We start from the raw sequence: 21,420 nt of genomic DNA, 5'->3' as shown, positions 1-21,420 counted from the left end.
TTAGGTTTGCTGACGACACAACAGTGGCAGGCCTGATCACCGACAACGATGAGACGGCCTATAGGGAGGAGGTCAGAGTACTGGCAATGTGGTGCCAGGACAACAAACTCTCCCTCAATGTGAGCAAGACAAAGGAGCTGATCGGTGGGGCTGTAGTGGAGCAGGTTGAGAGTTTCAAGTTCCTTGTTGTCCACATCACCAACAAACTATCATGGTCCAAATATACCAATATAGTCATGAAGAGGGCACGACAAAACCCTTTCCCCCTCAGGAGACTGAAAAGATTTGGCATTGTTCCCCAGATCCTCAAATTGTTCTACAGCTGCACCATATGCTGAGCACTTGTTGGCTGCTTTTCCTTCATTCTGCGGTTCAACTCATCCCAAACCAACTCAATTTGGTTGAGGTCGGGTGATTGTGGAGACCAGGTCATCTGATGCAGCACTCCATCACTGTCATTCTTGGTCAAATAGCCCTTACACAGCCTGGAGGTGTGTTGGGTCATTGACCTGTTGAAAAACAAATGATAGTCCCACTAAGCTCTAACCAGATGGGATGGCGTATCATTGCAGAATGCTGTGGTAGCCTTGCTGGTTAAATGTGCCTTGAACTCGAAATAAATCACTGACAGTGTCACCAGGAAAGAACCCCCACACCATCACACCTCCTCCTCCATGCTTCACGGTGGGAACAACACAGGAGGATATCATCCGTTCACCTACTCTGCGTCTCAAAAAGACACAGCAGTTGGAACCAAAAATCTCAAATTTCGACCCATCATACCAAAGGACAAATTTCAACTGGTCTAATGTCCATTGCTCGTGTTTCTTGGCCCAACAAGTCTCTTCTTATTATTGGTGTCCGTTAGTAGTGGTTTCTTTGCAGCAATTTGACAATGAGGGCCTGATTCACTCAGTTTCCTCTGAACAGTGTCTGTTACTTGAACTCTGTGAAGCATTATTTGGGCTGGTAACTCTAATGAACTTATCCTCTGCAGCAGAGGTAACTCTGAGTCTTCCTTTCCTGTGGCGGTCCTCATGAGAGCCAGTTTCATCATATAGCGCTTGATGGCTTTTGCGAAGTTCTTGAAATTTTCCACATTGACTGACCTTCATGTCTTAAAGTAACGATGGACTGTTGTTTCACTTTGCTTATTTGAGCTGTTCTTGCCATAATATGGACTTGGTATTTTACCAAATAGGGATATCTTCTGTATACCTACAGAAGGCCCCCTACCTTGTCACAACAAAACTGATTGGCTCAAACGCATTAAGAAGCAAATAAATTCCACAAATGAACTTTTAACAAGGCACACCTGTTTTGATGTACAGTTGAAGTCGGAAATGTACATACACTTAGGTTGGAGTAATTAAAACTCATTTTTCAACCACTCCACAAATGTATTGTTAACAAACTATAGTTTTGGCAAGTCGGTTAGGACATCTACTTTGTGCATGACACAAGTAATTTTTCCAACAATTGTTTACAGACAGATTATTTCACTCTATCACAATTCCAGTGGGTCAGAAGTTTACATACTCTAAATTGACTGTGCCTTTAAACACCTTGGAAAATTCCAGAAAATGATGTCAAGGCTTTAGAAGCTTCTGATTGGCTATTGACATCATTCGAGTCAATTGGAGGTGTACCTGTGGATGTATTTCAAGGCCTACCTTCAAACTCTGTGCCTCTTTGCTTAACATCATGGGAAAATCAAAAGAAATCATCCAAAACCTCAGACAGAACATTGTAGACCTCCGCAAGTCTGGTTCATCCTTGGGAGCAATTTCAAAACGCCTGAAGGTACCACATTCATCTGTACAAACAATAGTATGCAAGTATAAACACCATGGGACCACGCAGCCGTCATACCGCTCAGGAAGGATACGCGTTCTGTCTCCTAGAAATTAACGTACTTTGGTGTGAAAAGTTCACATCAATCCAAGAACAACCGCAAAGGACCTTGTGAAGATGCTGGAGGAAACATATGCAAAAGTATCTATATCCACAGTAAAACGAGTCCTATATCGACGTAACCTGAAAGGCCGCTCAGCAAGGAAGAAGCCACTGCTCCAAAACCGCCATAAAAAAAACACGGACTACGGTTTGCAACTGCACATGGGGACAAAGATTGTACTTTTTGGAGAAATGTCCTCTGGTCTGATGAAACAAAAATAGAACTGTTTGGCCACAATGACCATCGTTCTGTCTGTAGAAAAAAGGGGGATGCTTGCAAGCCGGAGAACACCATCCCAACCGTGAGGTACGGGGGTGGCGGCATCATGTTGTTGGGGTGCTTTGCTGCAGGAGGGACTGGTGCACTTCACAAAATAGCTGGCATCATGAGACAGGAAAACTATGCGGATATATTGAAGCAACATCTCAAGACATCAATCAGGAAGTTAAAGCTTGGTCGCAAATGGGTCTTCCAAATGGACAATGACCCCAAGCATACTTCCAAAGCTGTGGCAAAATGGCTTAAGGACAACAAAGTCAAGGTATTGGAGTGGCCATCACAAAGCCCCGACCTCAATCTTATAGAAAATTTGTGGGCAGAACTGAAAAAGCATTTGCGAGCAAGGAGGCCTACAAACCTGGCTCAGTTACACCAGCTCTTTCAGTAGGAATGAGCCAATATTCACCCAACTTATTGTGGGAAGTTTGTGGAAGGCTACCCAAAACTTTTGACCCAACTTAAACAATTTAAAGGCAATGCTACCAAATACTAATTGAGTGTATGTAAACTTCTGACCCACTGGGAATGTAATGAAAGAATTAAAAGCGGAAATAAATAATCCTCTCTACTATTATTCTGACATTTCACATTCTTAAAATAAAGTGGTGATCCTAACTGACCTAAGACAGGGAATTTTTACTAGAATTAAATGTCAGGAATTGTGAAAAACTGAGTTTAAATGTGTTTTGCTAAGGTTGCCCAAGTTTCATACAGTTTTTCACCACATAGAGGAGAGGGATTGAATTACACCTTGAAAATATGATGAACAGTTGTCTTGATTATCTTCTTAGTGTCTGTATGTCAACATCTAGGGTGGGGGCAGACTAAGGAGTGGAGGATGTGGACATCGGAAGATGCATGTTTCATGTTTGTGGTTGTGGGAAGCTTTATCTCTGGTAAAAGCATTCAAAACCAACGTTAATTTCCACAGATTATGATTATTTGTATTTAGCTAAGGTGTACTTCCGACTTCAACTGTATTTTAATGTGTTTAACAATGTTTTGGTTACTACATGATTCCATGTTCAATACTATTGGGCCAAGGTACTAAACGATATCATAACCGCCATCGATAAAAGACAGTACTGTGCAGCCGTCTTCATCGACCTTGCCAAGGCTTTCGACTCTGTCAATCACCATATTCTTATCGGCAGACTCAGTAGCCTCGGTTTTTCGGATGACTGCCTTGCCTGGTTCACCAATTACTTTGCAGACAGAGTTCAGTGTGGCAGTCTCTATGGGGGTGCCACAGGGTTCAATCCTCGGGCCGACTCTTTTCTCTGTTCTCTCTTTTCAATGATGTTGCTCTTGCTGCGGGCGATTCCCTGATCCACCTCTACGCAGACGACACCATTCTATATACTTCCGGCCCGTCCTTGGATACTGTACTATCTAACCTCCAAACGAGCTTCAATGCCATACAACACTCCTTCCGTGGCCTCCAACTGCTCTTAAACGCTAGTAAAACCAAATGCATGCTTTTCAACCGTTCGCTGCCTGTACCCGCACGCCTAACCAGCATCACCACCCTGGATGGTTCCGACCTTGAATATGTGGACATCTATAAGTACCTAGGTGTCTGGCTAGACTGTAAACTCTCCTTCCAGACTCATATCAAACATCTCCAATCGAAAATCAAATCAAGAGTCGGCTTTCTATTCCGCAACAAAGCCTCCTTCACTCACGCCGCCAAACTTACCCTAGTAAAACTGACTATCCTACCGATCCTCGACTTCGGCGATGTCATCTACCAAATTGCTTCCAACACTCTACTCAGCAAACTGGATGCAGTTAATCACAGTGCCATCCGTTTTGTCACTAAAGCACCTTATACCACCCACCACTGCGACTTGTATGCTCTAGTCGGCTGGCCCTCGCTACATATTCGTCGCCAGACCCACTGGCTCCAGGTCATCTACAAGTCCATGCTAGGTAAAGCTCCGCCTTATCTCAGTTCACTGGTCACGATGGCAACACCCATCCGTAGCACGCGCTCCAGCAGGTGTATCTCACTGATCATCCCTAAAGCCAACACCTCATTTGGCCGCCTTTCGTTCCAGTTCTCTGCTGCCTGTGACTGGAACGAATTGCAAAAATCGCTGAAGTTGGAGACTTTTATCTCCCTTACCAACTTCAAACATCTGCTATCTGAGCAGCTAACCGATCGCTGCAGCTGTACATAGTCTATCGATAAATAGCCCACCCATTTTTACCTACCTCATCCCCATACTGTTTTTATTTATTTACTTTTCTGCTCTTTTGCACACCAATATCTCTACCTGTACATGACCATCTGATAATTTATCACTCCCGTGTTAATCTGCAAAATTGTAATCATTCGCCTACCTCCTCATGCCTTTTGCACACAATGTATATAGACTCTCTTTTTTTTCAACTGTGTTATTGACTTGTTAATTGTTTACTCCATGTGTAACTCTGTGTTGTCTGTTCACACTGCTATGCTTTATCTTGGCCAGGTCGCAGTTGCAAATGAGAACTTGTTCTCAACTAGCCTACGTGGTTAAATAAAGGTGAAATAAAAATAAAAAATAAATAAAAAATTATCATGTCAATCAAGGCTTGAATAGAAATGTAGTTCACACCCTGGATTTTCATGCTAACACAGTCACTACAGTCCCATTCGTTTTCATTGCAGCCTTATTTGAGTGCTGCGGTTGTGCAAATTTGTACAGAATGGGGTTAGTCAACAGTACACATTTCTAATTTTGACAGAAAGTGGTTTCATTTCAAGCTAAAGTGTACTGTTAGCTAGCTAGCTAACGATACGTGTATGATGTTATTATTCGTATCCCAGAACCGTTTGCTTTGCTAGTTAGAGCCTAATGTTAGCTAGCGACCATTGAAGCTAGTTGGTTAGCTCCCAGCAGATTCAAGCAGGGTAACTCACCCCATTCCGTACAAATGTACGCAACCGCAACATTCAAACGAGGCTACAAAGAAAACTAATAGGACTGTAGCGACTGTGTTGACTTCAAAATCTGGGGTGTGAACTACGTTTCTATTCAAGCGTTGATCGAGATGGTAATGGCTCTATAGTATTGGAGAAAAGTTAAAAAAAACTGACCCTCCGTTACATCGTGTCATGTCGTAACGTACAGCACGCATAAAGCTACTATTTCTGTCTTACAATCTCTCTCCACCTGGTGTAGCACTTCTCTCATCGTTTAAAAACAAGAAATGGACAGTGACGGGGGTAAGGGTGGATACCTAGTCATTTTTTTGCATCGTCACTGTAAGTGATCGTCACTCTCAAAGCAGCTGTTTACTTCTAAGATCACTAGCACCGCCCTAAAAACACGATTCAAATTCGACACAAACCTTCAAATAGGTATATAATGACACGTTATATAAACTCTTTATAGTGTTTTATTTACATTTTAGAGGCGATAAGGTGAAAAGTTGGACAGATCGAGTGAAAAATATCAATTTTCCCCCACATCTCCTCTCCTTCTCACTATCACGCATTAGTTTCGCTTCCCCACCCTCCACTTTTCAAAAGACCCGACGGGGCTCATTGCTTTGCAGAAACGGGCAGCGTTTAGGTCATGTCATTTATTTTGTTGGAAAGGGGAGAAATTGGCTATTACAATGATGTTGACATTACAGTTAATCTGGAAGTAGAAATTTGGCAGAAATTTGACAAACTGACTTGTTTGAAAGGTGGCATCCTTTGACGGTGCCAAGTTGAATGTCACTGAGCCCTTCAGCAAGGCCATCCTACTGCCACTGTTTGTCTATGAAGATTGCATGGGTGTGTGCTCGGTTTTATTCAGCAATGGGTGTGGCTGAAATAACTGAATACACTAATTTGAAGGGGTGTACTATGGTGTAGATATACTACAGGAACAATAAAGATAATAGATTGTTATTCAGATCTCAAACTTCATTGTTTGAGAGACATTTTTGAAGAAAAATAATAAGAATTGAATTATGAAATTATGCATTATTTACATCACAAAAAAACATTTTGATATCGGTGAACATTTCTAAATAAAAAGAGAAATAAAAGTTACAACACTAGCATGTTGTTTTCATAAATCACCGCTTAATTTCCAATCCAAATCCAAGATCAATAAAGAATGATGGGGAAAAAACTGTCAATGAAATAACGGTCAGAAAGACAAATTCAACTTTCATCAAATCAGATGGCTTATTCATCACAAAACCATTTGATGTTTCCAATTATTTTAATGATTACTTCATTGGCAAAGTGGTCAAACTTAGGCAGGAAATTCCAACAATGAACAGTGAGCCATCATATTCATGCATAAGAAAAACAAGTAATGAAAGAAAACCATTGCAAGTTTGTATTTTGTAAAGTTAGTGTGGGAGAGGTGGGGAAATGATTGTTAATGATCAATAACGGAAAACCTCCTGGCATTGACAACTGAGATGGAAAGCTACTGGGGATGGTAGCTAACTCTATAGCCACTCCTGTCTGTCATATTTTTAATCTGAGATGAGAGGAACGTCTTTGTCCTCAGGCCTGGAGGGAAGCCAAAGTGATTGGTTACTGGTTCTAACAGCAGGCCTATAAGCTCTTAGCAAACTATTGGAACAAATGGTCTTACAGCAAATACAATGCTATTTCTCTATAAAGAAATGAACAGCAGACTTTCAGCATGCTTATAGAGAAGGGAACTCAACATGTACTACACTGACACTAATGACTGATGATTAGTTGAAATAAGTTGATAAGAAGATTGTGGGAGCTGTACTGTTAGATTTCACTACAGCCATTTGACATTATTGACTAAAACCTGTTGTTGAGAAAATGTATGTGTTATGGCTTTTCAACCTCTGCCATATTGTGGTCTCTGAGCTATCTATTTAATAGAACTCAGGTGGTTTTCTTTAATGGAAGCTTCTCTAATGTCAAACATAAATAGTGTGGTGTACCGCAGGGCAGCTTTCTAGGACCTCTACTCTTTTAAATGTTTACCAATGACCTGCCACTGGCATTAAACAAAGCATGTGTGTCCACGTATGCTAATGATTCAACCATATACACATCAGCAACCACAGCTAATGAAGTCACTGAAACCCTTAACAAAGAGTTGCAGTCTGTTTTGGAATGGGTGGCCAGTAATAAACTGGTCCTGAACATCTCTAAAACTAAGAGCATTGTATTTGGTACAAATCATTCCTTAAGTTCTAGACCTCAGCTGAATCTGGTAATGAATGGTGTGGCTGTTGAACAAGTTGAGGAGACTAAATTACTTGGTGTTACCTTAGAATGTAACCTGTCATGGTCAAAACACATAGATTCAATGGTTGTAAAGATGGGGAGAGATGTCCGTAACAAAGATATGCTCTGCTTTTTTAACAGCGCTCTCCACAAAGCAAGACCTGCAGGCTCTAGTTTTGTTTAATCTTGATTATTGTCCAGTCGTGTGGTCCAGTGTTGCTAAGAAAGACCTAGTTAAGCTGCAGCTGGCCCAGAACAGAGCGGCACGTTTTGCTCTTCATTGTAATCAGAGGGCTGATGTACATACTATACTGCCAGTCTCTCTTGGCTCAGAGTTGAGGAGAGACTGACTGCATCACTTGTTTTTATAAGAAACATTTTGTGTGGAAAATTCAAAATTGTTTGCATAGTCAACTTACACACAGCAATGACACGTACCTATCCCACCAGACATGCCACCAGGGGTCTTTTCACAGTCCCCAAATCCAGAACAAATTCAAGAAAGCGTACAGTATTATATAGAGACCTTATTGCATGGAACTTCCTTCCATCTCATATTGCTCAAATAAACAGCAAACCTGGTTTAAAAAACAGATAAAGCAACACCTAACAACTCCTCTCCTCTAATGGACCCAGATAGTTTGGTACAACGCCTCTCCTCTAATGGACCCAGATAGTTTGGTACAACGCCTCTCCTCTAATGGACCCAAATAGTTTGGTACATCGCCTCTCCTCTAATGGACCCAAATAGTTTGGTACATCACCTCTCCTCTAATGGACCCAGATAGTTTGGTACAACTCCTCTCCTCTAATGGACCCAGATAGTTTGGTACAACTCCTCTCCTCTAATGGACCCAGATAGTTTGGTACAACTCCTCTCCTCTAATGGACCCAGATAGTTTGGTACAACGCCTCTCCTCTAATGGACCCAGATAGTTTGGTACAACTCCTCTCCTCTAATGGACCCAGATAGTTTGGTACAACTCCTCTCCTCTAATGGACCCAGATAGTTTGGTACAACTCCTCTCCTCTAATGGACCCAGATAGTTTGGTACAACTCCTCTCCTCTAATGGACCCAGATAGTTTGGTACAACGCCTCTCCTCTAATGGACCCAGATAGTTTGGTACAACTCCTCTCCTCTAATGGACCCAGATAGTTTGGTGCAACTCCTCTCCTCTAATGGACCCAGATAGTTTGGTACAACTCCTCTCCTCTAATGGACCCAGATAGTTTGGTACAACTCCTCTCCTCTAATGGACCCAGATAGTTTGGTACAACTCCTCTCCTCTAATGGACCCAGATAGTTTGGTACAACGCCTCTCCTCTAATGGACCCAGATAGTTTGGTACAACTCCTCTCCTCTAATGGACCCAGATAGTTTGGTACAACGCCTCTCCTCTAATGGACCCAGATAGTTTGGTACAACTCCTCTCCTCTAATGGACCCAGATAGTTTGGTACAACGCCTCTCCTCTAATGGACCCAGATAGTTTGGTACAACTCCTCTCCTCTAATGGACCCAGATAGTTTGGTACAACGCCTCTCCTCTAATGGACCCAGATAGTTTGTGTATGTATTGATATGGAGGCCACATGTCAAATGTTTTAATTGATGTAGTTCTGTCCTTGAGCTGTTCCTGTCTATTGATGTTCTGTATTATGTCATGTGCTGTGTGGACTCCAGGAAGAGTAGCTGCTGCTTTTGCAACAGTTAATGGGGGATCCTACTAAGATACCAAAATTTCCAATATTTTGCTGATATGGAAAAGATGAAATCAGAATCATTTTGCTAAAATAGAAAAAATGAAATCAGAATCAGGAGAGATCTTGTCTCAGAAATAAAACATCATATAATTTCTCTGTAATTGTGGCCATAAAGTGGACTCTGGTGCTGATTACTGTCAAGCGACTCAGTGTATACAGTGTGTACATGGAGTACATAACCCAGGTGACTCCAACAATGCTGTGATTCAGTGTTGTCATGGTCACCGCGTCAGCTGAGAACACACAAAACATCACACTTTTACCAGTTATCCTCTCCATAAAAATGAAACTGTTCCACACTTTATACAGTTACTACCTTCCATTCATTAAATGATAGATAAACACCTTGTACTGTGTCTGTGTGGTCACTAAACTGCCTGTGTGGTCACTAAACTGCCTGTGTGGTCACTAAACTGTCTGTGTGGTCACTAAACTGCCTGTGTGGTCACTAAACTGTCTGTGTGGTCACTAAACTGTCTGTGTGGTCACTAAACTGCCTGTGTGGTCACTAAACTGTCTGTGTGGACACTAAACTGTCTGCGTGGTCACTAAACTGTCTGTGTGGTCACTAAACTGTCTGTGTGGTCACTAAACTGTCTGTGTGGACACTAAACTGTATATGTGGACACTAAACTGTCTGTGTGGTCACTAAACTGTCTGCGTGGACACTAAACTGTCTGTGTGGTCACTAAACTGTCTGTGTGGATACTAAACTGTCTGTGTGGTCACTAAACTGTATATGTGAACACTAAACTGTCTGTGTGGTCACTAAACTGTCTGTGTGGACACTAAACTGTATATGTGGTCACTAAACTGTCTGCGTGGACACTAAACTGTCTGTGTGGTCACTAAACTCTCTGTGTGGTCTCTAAACTGTCTGCGTGGACACTAAACTGTCTGTGTGGTCACTAAACTGTCTGTGTGGTCACTAAACTGTCTGCGTGGTCACTAAACTGTCTGTGTGGACACTAAACTGTCTGCGTGGTCACTAAACTGTCTCTGTGGACACTAAACTGTCTGTGTGGACACTAAACTGTCTGTGTGGAAACTAAACTCACCAATCAGGGAGCTCTATATGACATCAGCGCTGTTAGACCCCGGCGTCTCATTGGTTCTCTGCAGCCAGCGGTCTTTGTGTTGGGTGTGGCCAAAGCCCTCGTCATAGTTCCCTTTCCTCCTGAACAGCTGCTGGTAGTGGAATACACAGTAGAACTCCCCGTACAGCGGAGCATAGCTGTGCATGCTACACACACACACACACACACACACACACAGACACACACACAGACACACACACACACAGACACACACACACACACACACAGACACACACAGACACACACACACACACACACACACACACACACACACACACACACACAGACACAGACACACACACACACACACACACACACACACACACACACACACACACACACACACACACACACACACACACACAGACACACACAGACACACACAGACACACACACACACACACACACACACACACACACACACACACACACACACACACACACACACAGACACACACAGACACACACACACACACACACACACAGACACACACACACACACACACACAGACACACACACACACACACACACACACACACACACACACACACACACACACACACACACACACACAGACACACACACACACACACACACACACACACACACACACAGACACACACACACACAGACACACACACACAGACACACACACACACACACACACACACACACACACACACACACACACACACACACACACACACACACACACACACACACACACACACACAGACACACACACACACACACACACACACACAGACACACACACACACACAGACACACACACACACACAGACACACACAGACACACACAGACACAGACACACACAGACACACACACACACTGTGGGTGATGAATTCATATTCACTGAGGGTTGGGTGAATAATCAAGGTGTATGATATATGTTTGATTAGTTTCCACTGTTGATCTAATCTCATTGTCTCACCTGAGCTTCTTCTGACAGTGTTTACAGCAGAAACAGTTCTTGTGAAATGTGAATTTATCAGCGGTCATTTTCTCCATAGGATAGACTGGCTTCAGACAGGATGAACACACGTCCTGTTTACATGGCAGGAACTGGAGGGACAGGGATGGGTGTTATAACACTAATATGAGTAGGGGAGCAAAATTCCGGTAACCTTACTAAAATTCCCAGGTTTTTGTGAAATACTGGTTGGAAGATTCCCGGAATCGTAAGGGAATAAGCAGAGAAATCTGTAATCCTCCAACCAGGATTTCTGGAAACCAATATAATTTTGGGAAAGTTAGTGTCATTTTACAACTCTAGATATGAGCTATTACATGGCAAACAGCTGTCATGCCAAGTTGAACTAGAGAGACACTAATTGTTTATTAATGATGAAGTCAAAGACTGAAAACAATTAATATTTTCTTAGACTAGAGATCTGACTCATGTTGCAACATGATAGATATCTGACTCCTGTTGCAACATGATAGATATCTGATTCCTGTTGCAACATGATAGATATCTGATTCCTGTTGCAACATGATAGATATCTGATTCCTGTTGCAACATGATAGATATCTGATTCCTGTTGCAACATGATAGATATCTGACTCCTGTTGCAACATGATAGAGATCTGATTCCTGTTGCAACATGATAGAGATCTGACTCCTGTTGCAACATGATAGAGATCTGACATGATAGATATCTGACTCCTGTTGCAACATGATAGAGATCTGTTGCAACATGATAGATATCTGACTCCTGTTGCAACATGATAGATATCTGACTCCTGTTGCAACATGATAGATATCTGACTCCATGTTGCAACATGATAGATATCTGACTCCTGTTGCAACATGATAGAGATCTGACTCCTGTTGCAACATGATAGAGATCTGACTCCTGTTGCAACATGATAGAGATCTGACTCCTGTTGCAACATGATAGAGATCTGATTCCTGTTGCAACATGATAGATATCTGACTCCTGTTGCAACATGATAGATATCTGACTCCAACATGATAAGGCCAAAGACGATACAGCTTGTTGTTGTTAATAAGAACAGATGACAGAAATTGACCAACAGCATCTTATTACAATTCTTTCCAAAAAAATAAGAAAACAAATGTTTATTTAAATCACACAATTAAAATAATCCAAATGAAACACACAAAAGTTATTTTAAAAAATTGTGATAATATTGAAATGCATTTCAGTTAAACAAATCAAAGACAAGGTGTTCTCTGTTTTAATTGAACCTTTATTTAACTGGGCAAGTCAGTTAAGAACACATTCTTATTTACAATGACTGCCTACCCACTGATTCAATCACAACACTACTGGCTGATTCAATACCATCACAACACTACTGACTGATTCAATACCATCACGACACTACTGACTGATTCAATACCATCACAACACTACTGACTGATTCAATACCATCACGACACTACTGACTGATTCAATACCATCACAACACTACTGACTGATTCAATACCATCACAACACTACTGACTGATTCAATACCATCACAACACTACTGACTGATTCAATACCATCACGACACTACTGACTGATTCAATACCATCACAACACTACTGACTGATTCAATACCATCACGACACTACTGACTGATTCAATACCATCACAACACTACTGACTGATTCAATACCATCACAACACTACTGACTGATTCAATACCATCACAACACTACTGACTGATTCAATACCATCACAACACTACTGACTGATTCAATACCATCACAACACTACTGACTGATTCAATACCATCACAACACTACTGGCTGATTATAAATATTCTAGGGTATTTTCTGATACAATAAAACACTTGATAAGACATTTTTATTCATTATGTAACCCCATTAGTTCCTGCCAAGGCAGCAGCTACTCTTCCTGGGGTTTATTATGGATCCCCATTAGTTCCTGCCAAGGCAGCAGCTACTCTTCCGGGGTTTATTATGGATCCCCATTAGGTCCTGTCAAGGCAGCAGCTATTCTTCCTGGGGTTTATTATGGATCCCCATTAGTTCCTGCCAAGGCAGCAGCTACTCTTCCGGGGTTTATTATGGATCCCCATTAGGTCCTGTCAAGGCAGCAGCTATTCTTCCTGGGGTTTATTATGGATCCCCATTAGTTCCTGCCAAGGCAGCAGCTACTCTTCCGGGGTTTATTATGGATCCCCATTAGTTCCTGCCAAGGCAGCAGCTACTCTTCCTGGGGTTTATTATGGATCCCCATTAGTTCCTGTCAAGGCAGCAGCTATTCCTCCTGGGTTTATTATGGATCCCCATTAGGTCCTGTGTGCCCTCAGGCCCCAACTCCACCACTACAGAACTAAATCCATGTGTATGTGTGTATAGTGCACGTTATCGTGTGTGTGTATGCATGTGTCTGTCCTATGTGTGTCTCTTCACAGTCCCCTCTGTTCCATAAGGTGTATTTTTATCTGTTTTTATAAATCTGATTCTCCTGCTGTATCAGTTACTTGATGTGGAATAGAGTTCCATGTAGTCATGGCTCTATGTAGTACTGTGCGCCTCCCATAGTCTGTTGTGGACTTGGGGACTGTGAAGAGACCTCTGGTGGCATGTCTGTCTCTCGTTGAATGGGAAGAGCGAGAGAGAAGCGCAGGGGGGTGGGTGATGGCGGGTCATTTGTCAGTGGCAGGTCACCGGCTGTTCCTTGCTATGCACCGGCCCGGCTGCGTGGTAGCGTTTGGTGTAGCTTCTCAGAGCCGTGTCGGACGTGTCCCCAGTGTCACAAATCTGACTTGTAGTGGGGATTTTGTTATAGATAAGGCAGAGCAAAAATATATGTAAATGACATCATCATTTCCTCAATCAAAATGTAGTGCCACCTGTTGGACAGCTTTGACCTGTTTCTCTGGTACTGCCTGTTGAACAGCTTTGACCTGTTTCTCTGGTACTGCCTGTTGAACAGCTTTGACCTGTTTCTCTGGTACTGCCTGTTGAACAGCTTTGACCTGTTTCTCTGGTACTGCCTGTTGAACAGCTTTGACCTGTTTCTCTGGTACTGCCTGTTGAACAGCTTTGACCTGTTTCTCTGGTACTGCCCGTTGAACAGCTTTGACCTGTTTCTCTGGTACTGCCCGTTGAACAGCTTTGACCTGTTTCTCTGGTACTGCCTGTTGAACAGCTTTGACCTGTTTCTCTGGTACTGCCCGTTGAACAGCTTTGACCTGTTTCTCTGGTACTGCCTGTTGAACAGCTTTGACCTGTTTCTCTGGTACTGCCCGTTGAACAGCTTTGACCTGTTTCTCTGGTACTGCCCGTTGAACAGCTTTGACCTGTTTCTCTGGTACTGCCCGTTGAACAGCTTTGACCTGTTTCTCTGGTACTGCCTGTTGAACAGCTTTGACCTGTTTCTCTGGTACTGCCCGTTGAACAGCTTTGACCTGTTTCTCTGGTACTGCCTGTTGAACAGCTTTGACCTGTTTCTCTGGTACTGCCTGTTGAACAGCTTTGACCTGTTTCTCTGGTACTGCCTGTTGAACAGCTTTGACCTGTTTCTCTGGTACTGCCCGTTGAACAGCTTTGACCTGTTTCTCTGGTACTGCCTGTTGAACAGCTTTGACCTGTTTCTCTGGTACTGCCTGTTGAACAGCTTTGACCTGTTTCTCTGGTACTGCCTGTTGAACAGCTTTGACCTGTTTCTCTAACTACTGCCTGTTGAACAGCTTTGACCTGTTTCTCTGGTACTGCCTGTTGAACAGCTTTGACCTGTTTCTCTGGTACTGCCTGTTGAACAGCTTTGACCTGTTTCTCTGGTACTGCCCGTTGAACAGCTTTGACCTGTTTCTCTGGTACTGCCTGTTGAACAGCTTTGACCTGTTTCTCTGGTACTGCCTGTTGAACAGCTTTGACCTGTTTCTCTGGTACTGCCTGTTGAACAGCTTTGACCTGTTTCTCTAACTACTGCCTGTTGAACAGCTTTGACCTGTTTCTCTGGTACTGCCTGTTGAACAGCTTTGACCTGTTTCTCTGGTACTGCCTGTTGAACAGCTTTGACCTGTTTCTCTGGTACTGCCTGTTGAACAGCTTTGACCTGTTTCTCTAACTACTGCCTGTTGAAGGGCCTTGGCCTTCATGGTGGCTTGTTGGTGGGTGTAGATGGCAGCCTGGAGGTTTGAGATTCTGTCTTCCTCATCCAGCATTTCCACTACCATCTCTTCCTTCTGTTTCTCGAGGTGGACAGGTGTCTTCTGGGACGCTACATTTAAGGTCATGTGTTTAATCCTGAGGCTTCAGCATCACGCCTTAGCATCTCCCTCAAAGAGGTCTAATGGGTTTGCACTCAAAAATATGTCGCATAAATCTTACTTCATTATTTCATGTTTTAAATGTTTTAGTGCATCTGGGATAGGGTACACAGACGTTTCGGCATTACTGCCTTCTTCAGTGCGTAGGTACAATTTTCTTTGAATTCAAAACAGCACTGATTCTTCCCCGGCCCAGGTGAGTGTCTCAAGCTTTGATTCTTCCCCGGCCCAGGTGAGTGTCTAGGTGCGTTGATGTCGCGTCCTGGAAAACCATTCCTCTCTGCAGGTATGGTACTTTGGCCTGCCGGTCCTTGGCAAAGCAAATTCTCCTTTTGTTGGACACAGCTCTGGTTGGCTGAGAACATGCTCTTCAGTTTCTTCACATCAACTGGGACTCCGGATCATTCTGCTCCATAGGGTCCTCTGGTTGTTGTTGAAGATAATGTGTCTTTGGCTCTGTGTAGACACCCGTTACAATGTCAGTCTGGTTCTGGAGTTCCTCCTCCTCCTCTCTGGTTGGACTTGCAGGTTCTTGAAATACTCCAGATCACCCTTCTCAATGCAGCTCCTAAATAACTGTGACATTCCCCTTGACCTCATGTCCGTAATAGGCTGGGTCTGAGAGGTTCTGACTGGTGGCCAAGACAAGGCTGACGGTTGACTTCACATCGCCTCTCCTTACATGACTAGTCTCTGTTTTATTCTTGTCACCTCCTGCAGCTACGTGTAGGACGTTTGTCTCCATCCTCTGTTCCTGTGGGTGGGAGGTACCTCTCCACCTCTCCTCTACAAGGAGTTAATGGTGACCTCAGCCCGTTCCTGACCATCCTCCTGTATAACTACTACATTCATCAGAGAGCTGTCCTGACTGAGGATGTCCTCAGTGAGTTGGAGAATATTAGTTGTTCTGTACTCTTTATCTTTAAAACCAGATGTACCCGATAGACAGGTATTGTCACCATGGTGACCTCCACATTCCCCTGCTACCTGAGGCTTAAGGGTTGTCTGGGGAAACAGCTGGAGGATAAAGTTCTTAACCCTGCCCTCAGCCACCTCATCCTGTTCTATCTCTGGCGTTGGGACGGAGGTCAGCCCATACCTAGCCTTCTGACCCTTTCTTGTCTCACTAGCCTCGATGATGGATCCGTGGGAGTGGAGGACGTTGAAGTGATGGAGAGAGTTCATTGTGTTGTTGATGCTCTCTGCCACTGTCTCTATCTCCACTCTGTTCTGGTGCTTGATCAGGTTGAACAGCATGGAGTTAAACAACTGAGCTCTGTTCCTAACAGTAGCCTCTAACACCAACGTCTCCCCCTGGACCCATCTGTCTGGAGCTAAGTCTCCTTGAGGTGAAGGGTTATTCTGGGGCTTTGGTTCCTACAGATGTGATAGACATCCTGTTATGTTCATTTCTCTGAAAGGACTGCTTTCAAATAGAGTGCACTGACACCTTTGACTTGTTAGACTAGTTTCAATGTCAACGTCTGCTGTTGAAGCGCACTGTGACTCTCTCAAAGACGTGTTTGACTGTGGAGACCCCATCATGGACCTCAATAACTGTGTGCATTGTTACATCCGGCATCCAGAGCTTCTCCCCCGGATTGAGAACTCACATCAAGATTTGTAAAACAAATGTGCTTTTAATGACTCTCTGAACTGTCTTACTGCTTCTCTTCTCAAACACTTGTTTTCTCTTAGGAATTGCTCCTCACTTGTCCTCCGACACGATGGCCTTGTCCAGGGCTACACGTTCATCTTGGCTGGCCAAAAGGTTGTCGAGCTGCTGGCTCTCAAACACCCTCTTAGCAGATTGGACGTCCAATGTGACCAACTCCTCCTCCTCACACTCAGTAAGTTCCCCATGAGCAGCATCAGTCCTCTCCACCTTGTCCGTGGCCCCGTTAACCCTCTCCTCTTGAATGTTCTGGCTATCCAATGGCTGCTCAAACAAAGCTGATGTTCTCTTCACATTTCCCCAAACCCCAGCCCCAACTCCAACCCCAGCTCCAACCAAGTCACTAAGATACTTCTTTGCAAACAGCTTCTACAAACCAAGTCATATTATGTTAGCTAAACTCCAGACATTCTGTTAGTTGAACTCCAAACATTCTGTTAGCTGAACTCCAAACATTCTGTTAGCTGAACTCCAAACATTCTGTTAGCTGAACTCCAAACATTCTGTTAGCTGAACTCCAAACATTCTGTTAGTTGAACTCCAAACATTCTGTTAGCTGAACTCCAAACATTCTGTTAGCTGAACTCCAAACATTCTATTCGCTGAACTCCAAACATTCTGTTAGTTGAACTCCAAACATTCTGTTAGTTGAACTCCAAACATTCCTCAGTGAAACATTCTGTTAGGCTTATTCATATTTTTCAGTGTTTGTATGGTTATGGTTTGACAAAATCCCATTATATTACAACAAAATCAACAGCAAAACAACGTTACCTGCAAGCCAAACAAACAATCCTTCTAAAATACACCTTGTACCTTGTCATGCCAACTCTGAGATGTTTAAGAAGACAACAGGACTCCTCTGCCTACCTTGGAGGGTTTCACTCCTCTCTTGGTTGGAGAGGATGGATCTTGAGCCTGCAGGGAAACATCATAATATTAGTTCAATATGACAAACTAATATAATTACTTTTATTTGTAAGGATAATCACGATAATTACATAACAGTTATAGTACTGTATATTTTTCGACTGGATTCTCAGTGATCTGACTTCATGTTGTCTGTGTGTTGTGGAGACCAGAGGCCTTCATGTTGTCTGTGTGTTGTGGAGACCAGAGGCCTTCATGTTGTCTGTGTGTTGTGGACACCAGAGGCCTTCATGTTTTCTGTGTGTTGTGGAGACCAGAGGCCTTCATGTTGTCTGTGTGTTGTGGACACCAGAGGCCTTCATGTTTTCTGTGTGTTGTGGAGACCAGAGGCCTTCATGTTGTCTGTGTGTTGTGGAGACCAGAGGCCTTCATGTTGTCTGTGTGTTGTGGACACCAGAGGCCTTGATGTCTTCTGTGTGTTGTGGACACCAGAGGCCTTGATGTTTTCTGACACCAGAGTACAGCACTGTCTAAGACAGATATATATACTGTATATAGATCCTACAGAAGACAGACATGGAGCTATAGCAGGACTCTCCAACTATGTTCCTGGAGATTCACCCTCCTGTAGGTTTTAACTCCAACCCTGTTCGTGGAGAGTTATACTCCTGTAGGTTTTAACTCCAACTATGTTCCTGGAGAGTTATACTCCTGTAGGTTTTAACTCCAACTATGTTCCTGGAGAGTTATACTCCTGTAGGTTTTAACTCCAACCCTGTTCCTGGAGAGTTATACTCCTGTAGGTTTTAACTCCAACCCTGTTCCTGGAGAGTTATACTCCTGTAGGTTTTAACTCCAACCCTGTTCCTGGAGAGTTATACTCCTGTAGGTTTTAACTCCAACCCTGTTCCTGGAGAGTTATACTCCTGTAGGTTTTAACTCCAACTATGTTCCTGGAGATCACACTCCACCTCACCTACAGGACGATATATCTCCAGGAACATAGTTGGAGTTAAAACCTACAGGATGATATATCTCCAGGAACATGGTTGGAGTTAAAACCTACAGGAAGGTAGAGCTCCAGGAACATGGTTGGAGTTAAAACCTACCGGATGACAGAGCTCCAGGAACATGGTTGTAGTTAAAACCTACCAGAAGGTAGATCTCCATGAACATGTTTGGAGTTAAAACCTACAGGACGATAGATCTCAAGGAACATGGTTGGAGAGTCCTGATGTATAGATCTTTGAGATAAGATGGACAAAGTTCTATAGCTCATAGATAAAATACTGTAACACCTCTAACCCCAGGGCCAATGAGACACATCTCAGAGGAGCGAGGGAAGGAGTACTGACCGTTGACTCTGCAGCTGCTACCTTGGACAGATAGAGAGCAGATATGGCTCTGACAGAGACAGAAGCGGACGGTTTCTCCCTCTCTGGGCTGAAGGAGGAGGAACCGGCGTCACTGAGGTCTGAGATCGACTTCCTCTTGTCATCTACGGAAATATAAGAGGGACAAACAGTTTTTTTTTGCACACACTTTCCCATTGATATCTTACAAGACATTCTTAGCTGTGATGCACAGCAAATTTATACCATTTCACAGTTTTACCCCACTTCGTTGTGATGATAGCGTATCTTAATGTTCTGTGTGTAACCCTAACCTATTACGTCCACTCACAGCCTTTCTAAACCCAGAGGAGCAACATGGTGAGACTTCCGGGAACGCTTGTGAAGCAGACCAAGCAGACCAGGCAGAGGTTTGTGGTTTGTGATTTGGGAAGTCAATGAGAGAAGTGAAGAATTCTTCCTTAGCTGTTTATTTTCTCCAAATCTAAAGGCACAGCCCTGATTGGAGCCCATGTCTTCAGTAGTTGAACGTGTTATTACTCCAACGTTTTCAGCTTTATATTGCCTTTGATTTGATGGCCTGCACGAACGCGAGATGACCGTTAGACACGATGACCTGTTTCTACGCACGAGCTTAGCTAGCCAACGCGGCAATGACATCACCTACAAGTGTGATCGGGGATTTCTATTGGACAAGCAGTTTCTGCCGATCTTCATACTGTAGTGTCTTTGGTCTGTAGTGTCTTTACTTCTGCCAAATGTGTCTCATGTGATTGAGAGGATCAAGTCTGTATCAGCTGTAGTGGAAATTTCAGTCCTCACCTCACTTCAGCCCTAGATCTATTGGCTTATAAAAACCCAAAGACAACATAGACAACTACTGTAATACGCTTCCTAGCATATTACTCGCCAATGTCCAATCTCTAGACAACAAGGTACACGAAATTAGGGCACGAGTTGCCTTCCAGAAAGACATCAGAGATTATAACGTTCTCTATTTTGGATAGAAAACACTCTGAAGTTTCTAAAACTGTTTGAATGACGTCTGTGAGTATAACAGAACTCATATGGCAGGCAAAAACCTGAGGAGAAATCAAAAAAGGAAGTGAGAAATCTGAGGCGGGTATGTATTCAACACAGTTCTCATTGAAATCCACTTGAGATATTAATGAAGTTGCACTTCCTAGGGCTTCCACTAGATACTCCGGTTGGAACTTTATTGAAGATATATGTTAAAAACATCCTAATGATTGATGTTGTACTTAGTTTGAAATGTTTCTTCGACCTGTAATATAACTTTTTGAAGTTTCTGTCCGACGTAACGCTGACCAGAACGAGCGTTTGGATATGTAAACCAAACACGCTAACAAAAGGAGGTATTTGGACATAAATAACGGACATTATCGAACAAAACAAATATTTATTGTGGACCTGGGATTCCTGGGAGTGCTTTCTGATGAAGATCATCAAAGGTAAGGAAATATTTATCATGTAATTTCTTGTTTATGTTGATGGCAACATGGTGGCTAATTTGACTAATTCCGTCTCAGATAATTGCATGGTTTGCTTTTTCCGTAAAGTTTTTAAAAAATCTGACACAGCGGTTGCATTAAGGAGAGGTATATCTATAATTCCATGTGTATAACTTGTATTATCATCTACATTTATGATGAGTATTCTGTTGAATGATGTGGCTATGCAAAATCACTGGATGTTTTTGGAACTAGTGAATGTACGCGCCAATGTAAACTCAGATTTTGATATAAATATGAACTTTATCAAACAAAACATACATGTATTGTGTAACATGAAGTCCTATGAGTGTCATCTGATGAAGATCATCAAAGGTTAGTAATTAATTTGATCTATATTTGTGCTTTTTGTGATTGCTATCTTTGGCTTGACAATGGCTGTATGTTTCTGTGGCTTGGTGGTGAC

The 21,420-nt window shown here is 42.9% G+C and overlaps 1 protein-coding gene across 4 annotated transcripts in view; it reads right to left on the bottom strand.

Moving 5' to 3' along the window:
• Nucleotides 1-8,054: 8,054 nt before the first annotated feature.
• The window catches only part of LOC112227445 (LIM domain and actin-binding protein 1-like), a 28,764-nt gene continuing 15,398 nt past the window's right edge, over nucleotides 8,055-21,420 (bottom strand). For all 4 annotated transcript variants that reach the window (XM_042308888.1, XM_042308887.1, XM_042308886.1 and 1 more), the window contains exons 6-10: nucleotides 19,486-19,628; nucleotides 18,131-18,178; nucleotides 11,261-11,391; nucleotides 10,268-10,452; nucleotides 8,055-9,442 (exon numbers count right to left, since the gene is read on the bottom strand). In XM_042308888.1, the coding sequence (XP_042164822.1) occupies nucleotides 10,281-10,452; nucleotides 11,261-11,391; nucleotides 18,131-18,178; nucleotides 19,486-19,628 (494 nt within the window). In that variant the 3' untranslated portion in view covers nucleotides 8,055-9,442; nucleotides 10,268-10,280. The remainder of the gene's footprint in view (nucleotides 9,443-10,267; nucleotides 10,453-11,260; nucleotides 11,392-18,130; nucleotides 18,179-19,485; nucleotides 19,629-21,420) is intronic.

The sequence above is a fragment of the Oncorhynchus tshawytscha genome, linkage group LG29, assembly GCF_018296145.1.
Source record: "Oncorhynchus tshawytscha isolate Ot180627B linkage group LG29, Otsh_v2.0, whole genome shotgun sequence".
Taxonomy (NCBI): Eukaryota; Metazoa; Chordata; class Actinopteri; order Salmoniformes; family Salmonidae; genus Oncorhynchus; species Oncorhynchus tshawytscha.
This window is presented reverse-complemented; position numbering and strand designations above follow the sequence as displayed.